General features: G+C 47.7%; 1 protein-coding gene across 1 annotated transcript in view; it reads right to left on the minus strand.

Moving 5' to 3' along the window:
* Window positions 1-13,274, minus strand: part of SETD3 (SET domain containing 3) — a 77,803-nt gene that overhangs the window by 43,416 nt on the left and 21,113 nt on the right. The window contains exons 4-6 of the mRNA XM_006839609.1: window positions 12,756-12,904; window positions 10,794-10,866; window positions 10,190-10,446 (exon numbers count right to left, since the gene is read on the minus strand). Of these exons, the coding sequence (XP_006839672.1) occupies window positions 10,190-10,446; window positions 10,794-10,866; window positions 12,756-12,904 (479 nt within the window). The remainder of the gene's footprint in view (window positions 1-10,189; window positions 10,447-10,793; window positions 10,867-12,755; window positions 12,905-13,274) is intronic.

The following is a 13,274-nucleotide window of genomic DNA, read 5'->3' on the forward strand; positions in this document are numbered from 1 at the left end:
AAAACTCAGCCTCTGCCAACCTATGGAGGAGCACAGTTCCACTCTGACGCACACTAGGTCGCTAGGAGTCAGAGTCCACTCAAGGGTAGCTGGGGGTTGTTGTTAAATGCCGTCAAGTCATAGCAACCCTGAACAGAGTTTCCAAGGAGCAGATGGTGGGTTTGAACTGCCGACCTCGCGGTTAGCAGTCCAGTGCTTCTCCTACAGTGCCACACCAGGAGTCCACACACAGTTGCGGCTACTACAGTACCTCTTTCCACAAGCTGCAGTGTCAGGCTGCAAGTCAAAGGAAGCAAATGTCCAGAGATTTCCACCCAATTCTGCCGCATAGTCCTGGGAGCTTACAGGCGTCAGGTTTCTTTATATAAGTGAGAGCTTTGTAAAAACACAGGCGACGGCCACTGCACATCTTGTGCTATTCTTGTGTGGTTCCATCAGAGACGAGGAGAACAATTTAGCCACAAGGGCCACAGGATGCCAAGGACCCATCGGGACTCCTCCCTCTATGTCTTGGCTGGCCCTGCTCCTACAGGTGACTAGAAGCTGTGAATGCAACGGTCTTGTCCACAACAGCTCTAGCTCCAGCTTGGGAGAACTCATGTATTCAAGGAAGACTGAAAGCCTCAAGCAGGAAAAGGGGAAGCTTGGTGCCTGAAACACACCTCTCGACAGTTACCACACGATGCAGCTCTGTGTCTCCATACCTCGCTCTGCCTGTCTCCAACTGGGAAGAACTCTGAGAAAGATGGGCCACGTGGCTGAAATGATGGTCAGTGGAGATATGTACGCAGGGTACACCTCCATTCTGTTGAACTCTGTCCACGTACTTTGACTGACACGAGCAGCACATTCATTACCAACAGAGGGGAACGTGCACACCCCCACCATCTTTCTTCACTTTGGGGCAAGCTGGCAACCCCAAAAAGCGCCTGGTCCACTGATTGGACTCATGATCAATTTAACAAACAGTTCGTCCAACAACAGGTTTCAACGAGAAATATTTGGGCCACCACGCAACTAGGTTAAGTAAAATCTGATAAGTAATGGGCTTCACGTACACACAATTAGACTACAGCTGGTTCTCTATATCCACCACGGAGGTTCCCTGTCTACAGATTTAACCACTACAAATAGGAAATATCAACAACAAAACAAAGACTCCTAAAAAGCAATGATGTCAGAGATGGAGGGAGAGACGATGACGTGGAGAGATGGAGCAGCTGGGCACTCTGGACTCAGGGAAGGAGAGGAGCTGTGTGCTGACGACCGGGGGCAGGCTTGCAGGGTATACCCTTTGATTGTTTGATGATGCATGGAGGGGCTTGTAATCATGGCAATGAAATGAACAATGATAGAATGAATGTAAAACTAATCTTCTCCCATGCAAACTATATCATATTATTCACAATAAAAACTTGAAAAACAAAAATGATGTACCATCAAAGCAAGCAATCAAGTTGCTTCAGGATAAACCCCTCTCAAAGACGGAAACTCAAAGGGACCACACAAGCAGGCATATGAGCTAGCTGGTGACCCCATTCATTGATTAACACATGAGTGGAGGTGGGAAAAAGTCAGTAATGAAGTTCAACCACATTCCATAGACTCCTGTCGACCTTGAGATGAGAGGGAGAAGAGAATACGTTGGATGGTCTAAAGTTTGGGGGAGACTTGGAAACCTACTTAGGCCATGGACACTGACCTAGCCACCGAGAGCTAGAGCTGAGAATGAAGCATCCAGCTGATATGAACTGGGGGGGAGACACACAAGAACGCCCAAACTTGCAGATAGTATCCATTTGACCTAGTCTCAATGACTTGATGATCAGAACTCAACTAGAGGAAGATTAAAAAAAAAAAAAAATTGTTTGATAAAGGAAACAAGTGCAAATTGCTACAATTTGATGAACTTGACCTATACTTATGGATGTAGTAGTTCAAAACACCAACTAAAAGGGAAGGAATCTTCACATCAAGGATCTATCCTACCCCTCTGTACACAGGGTTGATAGAGATGGGCAACTTAGACACTGGCTACCTAAAATGGGGTGGGGGGGCTATAAAGGCACAAAGTGGCTGGCTTACAAGTTTTCAAGAGAGAACTGAGTTTCAGAGTTGGGGGGAGGGGGAGGCAGCATCCCCACTGAATAGTTTTCATGTTGTCTGATAAAAGGAGATGGGGTTAAGATTCTTGTGATTCAATAGTGAATAACTGTTGTCATGACTAAATGCAATTTGTCACACCTATAAAGGTAGAAGTTTTATAACATAAAAAGGGGAGTAGTTAATCATACATTCCAGGAACAGAGGACCCTGGGACCATCAAGGGAGAAGAGCAGGAGCAGATTGCGGGACCATATCCAGAGAAGCAGAGACACCAGAGATGGAGGCAGAGATGACGACATGGAGAGATAGAGCACTCTAGACTAATGGAAAGAGAAAGACTGTGGGCTGGCGGCCAGGAAGCAGGCTTGCAGAATGTGCCCTTTGGTTGTTTTAATTATATATTCCTGAGTGGTTTTTTGTACATTATCAAAAAAATAAAATCAGAGGGAATTAGAAGCAAATACTGTTGAATGATGTTACACAGAGGGGATTGTGATCATTGCAATGAAATGAAATACGATAGGATGAGTACAAAACCAATGTTCTCCCATGTAAACTATCACTCAATTCACAATAAAAGCTTTAAAAAAAAAAGGAATTATGTGGTCAAAACACTCCCTCAAAGGCTAAAGTGCTAGTTACAGAACACTGACCTCGTATTAGGGGTTATATGGCATCTAGAATAAATAATGTCATGATAGATGGATAAAAGATTGAAGTTGTCAAAGACTTCATTTTGCTTGGATCCACAACCAACACTCATGGAAACATCAGTCAAGAAGTCAAATGACATACTGCATCAGGCAAATCTGCTGCACAAGACCTCTTTTAAGTGTTTAAGATGTGCCTGACCCAAGCCATGGTATTTTCAATAGCTTCATATGCGTATGAAAGTTGAAAGGAAGACTATAGAAGAATTGATGCATTTGAATTTTGGTGTAACAGAAGAATATTAAAAGTGGCATGGACTACCAAAAGAACAAACAAATCTGTGTTGGAAGTAAAGCTAGAACACTCCTTGGAAGCCAGGATGGCCAGACTTCGTCTCTCATACTTTGTACATGTTGTTATCAGGAGGGATCAGTCTCTTGGTAAAGTGGAGGGGTCAGTGAAAAAGAGAAAGACCCCCCAATGAGATGGCTCAGCACAGTGGCAGCACCAACAGCTCAAGTGTGACGACGACTGTGAGGATGGCGCAGAGGCGGGCACCTAACAACAGAGATGATGTCAGGGTGTGCACGGGTCACGTGCACAGAAGGGACTGGAGCATCCGCAGATTTTGTTATCTATGGGGCCAGAGAACCAATCCCCCCACAGATCCCAAGAGATCACTGAAGTTCAAAGATGGGTTTGACCTAAATCCTACTTTTACATGGACTTAGATCAAAAAACGGGTCTTTTTCCCTATGCAAAAGTCTTAAGTCAGAGGTGCACTTTCTGATTGGAGCCCTGTTAATGCTTTACAAGGCCCAGTTAACGCTTTAGAAGCTCAGTGGGGCCTCCTACAGCCACCACTCATCTCTTCTTCCCCGTCTCTCCCCCACACACACCCACACACAAATACATACACCTGGCCCCCAGCACACATATACACACAGTGGCAGACACAACACCCACTCAGGGTAAGCCTTCTCCAGCCCCTGGCTGAGCCACACTTCTAAAGTCAGCTATGTTTGAGTGTTTATAGGCCTCAACCACCACGCTGTAGTACCCGATTTGGCCAGCAGGGGCTGCACGTCACCGCGCCCAGGATGGAAATTCCTAGACTAGGCATCTGTAGGTGCAGGGCACGCGGGGTGAAGGATGTGCTGACCAGCTGCAGAAGGGCACTGTGTAAAAAGGGGATGGAAGATAAAAACAGCACAAAGAACAAGGCCCTTCAATGCAGAGGGGCAGACGCTTTCTCACACAAACTCAAGAGCAGGTGGGCACAGAAAACGACCTAAACTAGCAGCTCCCGCTCACAGAGGCCCCTGACCCGGAAGTGTTCTAGGAGGAGATAAGGGCTCAGGAAATTTCCTTCCTCATTTTAGGCACAGCAGCAGCAGGGAGTGAGAAGAGGTCAACATTTAAAATGAAAGGCCAGCAGCACAGTGAAACCTGCCTGGAGGAACTCAGTTGAGTGGGCCCAGGCTTCCTTTCTCTGGGAAGGACCTCCCTGAAGCCTGACGCAGCCTTTACTGCACTTCTCGGGGCCCCTCCCCAAGGACTTGGGGTCACCTCCCCAGACACTCCATGTGTTCGATGATACCATGAGACGCCGGCCAGGGCGGGACAGACCTTCAGGCCAGTCAGAGCACAGGGTTACGTACAGGTTGCACTTGAGACACCGAGCATGCTACAGGTTCCAAAAGAAACAATTTTAAACGGGAAAATCCTCCTAAAAACTGCACACGGGGTTCTAGAATACGTAGTTGTTAGTAGGCTCTGACTCACAGTGCCCTTATGAACAAGAGACGAAATCCTGCCGAATCCTGTACCATCCTCACAATCTTTAGTACACTAGAGCCCACTGCTGCTGCCACTGTGCCAATCCCTCTTGTTGACCCTCCACTTTACCAAGCATGATGTCCTCTTCCAGGGACTGGTCCCTCCTGACCGCGTCCGAACTATGAGAGACAATGTTTCGCCATCCTGGCTTCTAAGGAGAATTCTGGGTGCACTTCTTCCAACACAGATTTGTTTGTTCTTTTGGCAGTCCATGGTACTTTTAATATTCTTCTCCGAAACTCAAATACATCAGTTCTTGTACAGTCTTCCTTATACACTGTCCAACTTTTGCATGCATTGAGGCGACTGAAAATAACTACGGCTTGAGTCAGGTGCACACCTGATTCCTCAAAGTCATGTCTTTGTTTTTGAACACTATGAAGAGGTCCTGTGCAACAGATCTGACTAATGCAATATGTCATTTGAATTCTTGACTGCTGCTACCAGGATTGTTGATTGTGGATCCAAGCAAAATGATGCCGTTGACAACGTCTATCTTTTCTCCATTTATCATGATGTTATTTATTGGTTCAATAGTGAAGGGTTTTGTTTCTTTAGATTAAGGTGCAATCCATACTGAAGACTCTGGTCTTTGATCTTCATCATTCTCAGCAAGAAAGATTGCATAATTTGCTTATTGCAGGTTGCTAATGAGTCTTCCACCAATCCTGATGCCATGGTTCTTCGTCATAAAATCCGGTTTATAGGATTATTTGTTCAGCATGCAGACAAATAAATATGGTGAAAGAGTATGACCCTGGTACACACCTTTCCTAATTTTAATCCATTCAGTGTTCCCTTGTTCTGTTCGAATGACTGTCTCTTGGTCTATGTACAGGTTCCTGAGCACAATTAAGTGTTCTGGAATGTTCATTCTCTGCAATGTTGTCCATAGCTTGTTATGATCCACACAGTCAAAAGTCTCTGCAAAGTCCAAGTCTAGTATTCTCAGCTCTCAGCCAAGATTCATGTGACATCATCAACGATAGCCACATCCTTGTCTGAATCCAGCTAAACCTGCGGCAGCTGTTTTTGAGTTTATCAAACTTTTACTTGCATGCAATATTAATGATATTGTCCGACGATTTCCACATTCCGTTGGGTCACCTCTCTTTGGAATGAGCACAAACATGATTCTCTACCAAGTAATTGGCCAGGAAGCAGTCTTCTAAATTTCTTGCATAGATGAGCGAGTGCCTCCAGTGCTGCATCAGCTGGTTAAAAGATTTCAGTCAACTCCCAAACAGTATACCAATGTTTATGATATTGCCGTCAAGCAGATCCCAACTCACAGCCATCCAGTAGGACAGAGGAGAATTGCCCCATAGGGTTTCTGGGGTGGTCACCCTTAAAGCAGCAGACTGCCTCATCTTTCTCCCACAGAGCCTCTGGGGGACTTGAACCGCCAACCCTTCAGTTAGAAGCTAAGCACTTACCCAGTGCACCACCAGGGTTCCTGGATACACTGGAAGAGCCTCGAGGTCAAAACCAAACACTACCCTGCAGGTGGTCACTACGGGGCTGGACAGTGACCTGAGCTGACAGCACACTGTGTCCCTGAGGGAGGTCACTAGGGGGCTGCATGCAAGAGCAGAAGGACGTGCTTGTCACTGAGGTGGTGAGACAGCATAGGGCTTTGCTGAAGCGGCATCACCACCCAACGGCAACATAGTCACTGATCTGTGCCCAGAGATAACTCGAGAGGTGACAAGAACACCCTAAAACTACAAAACTAGGCTCAACACAGAATTTTTTTAAAAAAGAGAACTTTGCCTTATATCAGTTTTTATCTTGAGATCTTACACCAAAACAGGCCATGCCTCTCCCTCCTTAGTAGTGAGTGGCCTGTGCCCAGCTCGTGCTAGGCAGCCGGTGGCTCTTGCTCCGGCAGATGCTTAGAAATTTTCTAAAACAGTGAAACTTTCAAGGGCTCCGCTGCTAGCCAAAAGGTCTGGGTCTGACCCCACCCACGCCCAGTGGAAGAAAGACCTAGAGGCGACAGCTTGGAAAACCCCGGGGGTGGAGGGGAAGGGAGATTTCCTCCTCTGACATGTGTCAGAATCGACTCCATGACACACAAAATGGGTTTCTAAAAACCGGGGCACCAATTCCTTCTGCTGCTTACTGGTATCGTGTCAACAGACAGTGCAAATTCTCCGATGGCGCACGCTGCCCAGCCGCCCACGCTCCCTCCACTGGAGTCACACTGCAGTTCCTGGTGGAGGCCGAGGGATAGCAGGGCTGCAGACAGGTACCTGTGTGACTGCAGCAAGCCTGAACACCCCAACATTTTCAGATTTAAAAACATGTCCCCAAACCACAATGCAGCCAAAGTCCCGGACTCCAAAGCAACTGTGAGCAAGCGGTGGTCACACTGGGCCATGTTCCTAGTCTTGCAGGAATGCCCTGCGCTACCCTCGGGTCCCCTTTTAAGAGAAAAGATTAAGAAACACTACCATAAGGGACAAGGAGAGACATAAACTAAAAGATTGAAAACAAAACTAGTGACAGGAACACCCTCATTTGTATAAGAAGCCTGGGTGTACCTCACCCCTCCCCTCCGGGAGAGCCTGAGCCCGTTCAGTCCCCACGCAGCACCACCAGGCTTAGCTCAACCCCCGAGATGTCACCGGCCATGTGCTAGGTAAACCAGGCACTTCAACTGAGCGATCCAGTGAACAGTGGGCTTCGTCTTTTTATCTGACGTATTAGAAAATAAACGCACAGAGAAAGCAACTAGTTCCACATTACGTCAGTGCAGCAGGTGGGAGACGGCTCTGCCTCACTACCAGGCTCCTGCTGCCACGTGCCCCGGCCTCACGCTCTGGACATCCTCCCATTGATGTACCCCAGGTCCCTTATACACCCCAGCAGCCTGGGCTCTGAGTTCAGGGGACCCAGCTCTCTCCCTCCCGCCTTCTTGAACCTGGAGACACGCTCACACCTCACTGCCTGGTTGTTAGTTGTCATCACACTGATTCTGATGCATGGTGACCCCACGTCACTTTCAGGGCTGTAGTTTCTCGGAAGTAGATCACCAAGCCTTTTGTCTGAGGTGCCTCTGGGTGAGTTCAAACCTCCAACCTTTCAACTAGTTGTCGGATGGGAATTGTTGACAGTACTCAGTGGATTTAATTCCGCTCCAAACGCTTCACTTGAAAAACTCAGCTCCAAGGATCCCAACCCTGCACTGCTATATAGAAGTCTCTCCTTTCTCAGCGTGCGTATTTACACCCTTACCAACCCTGCGCCTACACCTGCCGGTGTTTTGTTTTGAAAGATGTATGTTTAAAAAAAAAGGTGAAAAAAATGTGTCCCAGCTACAGCACTGAACACTGGTAGCGTAGTGGTTACGAATCAGGCCATGATTTTGAACTGCAAGGTCAGTAGTTCAAAACCACCAGCTGTTCCACAGGAGAAAGATGAGGTGTTCTGCTCCCCTAAAGATTTACAGCCTCGAAAAACCTGTACAGGGTCACTATGAGCCAGAACCAGTCAACGGCACACAGCCACCATCACAGCACTGAACTCAGCTAATGAGACAATTTCCCGAGACGACAGGTAGAGGGCGTCCATTCAGGCCAGGCCCCAGCAAGGATTCCTGAGACTCTGGGGGCAAGGAGGACCTGAGTGCTTAGTGCTGCAGCCAGGTGGGCAGTCAGGTGAGGGCTGGTCAGCAGCCTCCCCAGCCTGGAGCCTGGCCAACTCTGTTATAACAAAACTGCTGCAGACACACAGTTCTCTCTGAGGCAAAACAGCCCCTGTGAGAACCACTGCTTCTCCCTCCGGAGCTCGAAGCTTCTGCTGGTCAGAGAAAGACCCTGATTGGTTTCCTCTTTAAGTCCTGAAACTGCTTTCAAATACTCAGATTGCTTTAATTGCACAAACAGAATCAATATTTGATTATCTGTTCATGTCACATTTACTGATGAAAATGTTCAATAAAAAAGGAAATTGGCTTTAAAAAGGTTAAGTCATGCTTTGAGAATGTGGTTTGTTTGTTTGTTTTTAAAGGATAGTTGTATTCATTATAAGCTAGACAAGTCACTCTCCTTCAGTCACGTGCGAACTGCACCGCTGTTGGGAAAACCTCTGAATTCAGAGTTGATCTGGCTGTTGAGGTTTCCACAGTGACACTGTTGGCCACATGGAGGGGCAAGGGCTTGCTCCAGGGGCACAAGAGACCTGCATGTCAGCAGACTGATGACATCAAATGGTTCCATTTATACCAAGAGGATGTTTGGGTGTCTGGAGGGCATTTAAAAGCTCATCCAACTGTGAAGCAAGACCGCACTGCTTAATTCAAACTCCAGCAAGAAGTCCAGCGAGTGCAGTAAGACAGCCAAAGAGCCCAACAAGCCAGTGCCCAGAGCTTCCCAAACCCACAGCAAAACAGACTCCTCTAGGGGAGGGCTGTGTCATTATGGTTTTATCTGAAGCATGTTCAGGGCTGAACTATAACTCTGAACGTCATTTTCTTGTGCGGTAACACAGAGGCTTTATGACACAAGGGAATGAGCACTTCCAGTGGGTAAAGCAGACTGTCTACTAAACCACCAAATCGTGTCCAGGTTGGGTTGTCAAACTGTGCAGAGACGAGGGAAGGAATACAGGTATACCTGGATGAATGACTGCATTTTTTTTACAGATGGAAGGCCTGTGATCCCCCTGCATCATAGAGACTATTGGTGCCATTATCCAACAGTATGTGTTCCTGTCAGCCTCTGTGTCACAGGCTGGTCATTCGCGCAATAATTACAAACATTCCCATCCTGCTGGTGCACACTTTATAAGCTACAATCACTTCGACATGCCCTGGGAAACCCAAACCTGCACCTGGCTGGCTTGACTGAGATATCCCCAAGGTCTACCTATATGTACATCCTGTGGTTGGCATTCCCACACAAATGGATTCTTAAACATCTGAGAGAGGGGAGAAATCGGGTGCCGAGAAACACCCCCTCGACCCCTGGAGGGAACCGTGACAAGGACCCCACCCCTGCTTCCTGATGTCCAAGTGGAAATGAAATCTGCTGGGGGCTGAGCGGGGCAGCCAGGCCCCCTCCCAGCGTGCACAGACACCACACGCTCTCATGCTCCCCACCTTTTACTTAAAAGTAACAAGAATCAGCGTAACGCACTGTAGAGTCTCAACAAGGAAACCAGTGCTGTTCTCGAACCAATCACACGTCAGTACGTTACTACCAATGCGCACTGACACACAAGACCTTCCAGTTGCCTGGGAAATGTATCCACACAGCACTGTTTTGGCATTACACACATCTTACCAGCTTTAGAATTTGGGGCTCTATCTTTAGTTTTCAGAAAAGCCCCGTGATTCCCTTAAACTCGGAAATTCTTACTGCTTACTGTTACACTGGTCCCTGGCCAAGTCCAAGCCCAGACGCCAAATAGTACTTCACACGTGTCACCATAAAAACAGAAAAATAACTGACCATGCTTGTGTTTCCATTTAAAAATAAAAACTCTTTGAGCATCCTTAAGACAGACGTCGAGTGGGACTGTTACCGTCTCCTTTCCTCTCCCACCCCGCCCCATCGGACGCGGACTGAAACATAACGTAGCAGCTCACCTGGATCACCTTGTAGAAGTAGGCGTACTGGCGCGCTGTGTTTTTATACTGGCTGAAGACATCGTGGATGGCTTGCGTGCATTGGAGGTACCGGACTTCATCTTCCTCGAAGTAGAGAGGAGTGTCGTACTCACTGGGCAGACTCTGAATGTAGGGCTGCCAGAAAGAGTCGGGGTTGGCTCTCTCACAGAGCAGCTGAAAGGCCAGCGTGATATTTCCCATGGCTTGAAGGATTCGGTCTTGAGAATACAAGGGCCCTGAATTAACCCAGAAGTTAACAGTGTTAGTGCCACAAACTTCTTTTTAAAAAACCACGCATTCACAACATCTACTAACTTTATAGACATAACTGAAAAGGCCTGGTTAACATTTAAAATAATGTGCCACTTTCCTTTGGCCCTCTTCTACGATTGTGAAATGACTGACAATCTCACTTAGTGTGGGATTGGGGATATTGCTCCAGGTGACAATCACACCCAAATACGATCCTCAGCACCAACCACAAAAAGAAACGTTGGTATTATATGTTTTTGTGGAGCTCTTTTTTTAAGCCACCTGTACTTTGCCTTGAACGAACGAACGAACGGTCAGAAATTATTCTCACCCAACACGGAACTTTTAGCAGATTCAACAGTCATTAGTAACTTTCGTGGAACCCATAAAAATAATTCTTCTGCCTGGGGGGGAAAAAAAGAAGGAAACAGTCGTATCATCAAAAGCTGTGGTCTATGGTCAGAAATCCACTCAGACATCAAGTACAATTTTACCTGGCATATCAGTACTTCATTTCTAACCTACAATATACTTGAAAATGCAAGCCATTAAATAAGTAGCTAAATGAGCACATGCACATTTTAAAATCGGATTTGCAATTTAAAAAAATGAACTATGGCAAATAACTAGAAAAGGGACTTTAGACTTAAATTTGAAGCAAATATAATCATTTAGGGTAGTGAACACAAAGGCATCTTCTTCCATTCTTACAATGGTAAGCCCTACAAACAAACACTTCTGCCCCACAAGCAGCCTAAATCCCTAGGGACTACGGCTGTTCCGGAGCTGTAGAGCTAGGTGCGCTCATTCCACGCCCTGCTTTCTTCACAACACAGTGGTGGTCAGAAAAAAGCACAGTGTTTACTGATTTGGGTTTTGGCAAAAGTCGAGGCTTCCCGTGGGCTGTTCTTTCATCTGCGTGCATACCTATGGAGCCTAAAACATGTAGCCAACAAGGACAGAGCCGGCCGAGCCCGTCAGCTCAGCATCCACAGGAGAGCCTTCTGGGTCTGCTTCTCATCAGGTACAATCAGAGCACGTGATGCCTGCCTTTCCTAACGCCTACTCTGAATTGCGGGAGGCCCAGTGTGGCGCTGTGGGGTCGCCACTGGACTGCTAACTTCAGGGGCGGGGGTTCAATCCCACCAGTCGCTCCTCGGAAACCCTGCACAGGGTCTCTGAGTCAGAACCAACCGGACAGTACTTCAGAGCAGCAGCTCCCTACAGTACCTGCACGTGTCATGACAGGCATTTTGGGGGAAGAGCTCTTTCTATTGTGGAAGGCTGGCATAAAAACCACTACAGTCCACGTAAAAACAAGCATCTTACATCAGGTCAGTCCCAACTCCGAGCAGCCCTGTGTCGCCTTTCCAAGGCTGGACATCTTTAAGGAAGCAAAAAGCCTCCTCGCTCATCTGTGGAGTAGCTGGTGGATTTGAACAGCTGACCCTGGGGTAAACAGTCCAGAGCTTACACAGAGTGTCTCCAGGGCGTCTTAACGAGCATACTTGATTATTTAACTGGTATCTTAATGGGTCAGTGTGTGTTTATTAACGTATCAATGAGAGGATACTTATGACTTGACCAAAACCCACCGAGTTTAGAGGCGACCCAAACACACCACACCCACCTCCTCCACCCAAATCCAGAACCGAGACTGACACCAGACTGCAGCTTGTGATCACCCAGTGTGTCACCTACGAAAGCCCACAGACTTCACCACCCAGTCACCCATAGGCCAACTGCTCTGGGGAAGACAGCAGAGGGGTACCTGTGAACAGCCAGCTCCCTAAAACAAGGACCACACGAGCCCAGTATCTTCTCCCAGACTCAGTAGTCAGACTGAGTAAGCCCTCCACCCAGGAGGGGCTGGGGGGAGTGGGGGGGCAGGGAGCTCAGGGGGCGGGGCCCCCTGCATCTGAAGGAAGCCCCACAGACGCGGTTTCTCTTCCTCCTCCCCTATCTCAGCTGGTGCTGCCATTCCAGGAAATGGCACCTCCAACCACCCAGTCATCCATTCCTGGAAGTTGGGGGCATCCCTGACACACCCACCTCCGGTGCCCCATGACAAAGTGAAGTGTGCTCTCCCCTCAAACCACGTGACATCCACATCCTGCTCAGTTTCCAATCTCAAACCCTGAGAGGCAGAGACTCGAAAAGAGGAGCCCAGATTGGGGGTCAGCCTGACCCCAGTGAGCTGTCCATGAGGCTCTGTCTCCTGCCTGGGAGCTCCAGACCACCACACACCTAGGACACACACAGACCACGCACACCAATGTCCTATACAACTCACCTTTATATCTCTCGTGGCTCGCAAACCAAAGCCTTCTTCTTTGAAACTGACCATCTCAAAACCCTCCACAGATGCTCCGTTTTCAGAGGCCCATTTCATTAGCTCGGGAAAGTAATCTTCTCTTTTTCCATCAAAGGTAACGGACAGACCTAGATCGAGCATGTTTCAGGGAATAAGAGCTCTCGTTAGAGACGGTCTGAAATGGTCACAGTACATGCCTTCACTACCGATGTAATCTTAAAGTCCCTGCCAGGCAGAGAGAGAAACAGCTACTGCACCTAGTTGTTAGGTGCCATCGAGTTGGCACCGACTCAGCGACCCTATGCACAAGAGAACAAAACACCGCCTCACAATTCTTGCCACACTTAGCCCAATGATGCTGCCACTTAGCCAATCCATCTCGCTGGGGGTTTTCCTCTTTTTCTCTGACCCTCCACCTTACCAAACATGATATCCTTCTCCAGTGACTGGTCCCTCTTGACAATATGTCCCAAACATGAGAGACGAAGCTTAGCCATC

Source organism: Chrysochloris asiatica, unplaced genomic scaffold (genome assembly GCF_000296735.1).
Source record: "Chrysochloris asiatica unplaced genomic scaffold, ChrAsi1.0 scaffold00025, whole genome shotgun sequence".
NCBI lineage: Eukaryota > Metazoa > Chordata > Mammalia > Afrosoricida > Chrysochloridae > Chrysochloris > Chrysochloris asiatica.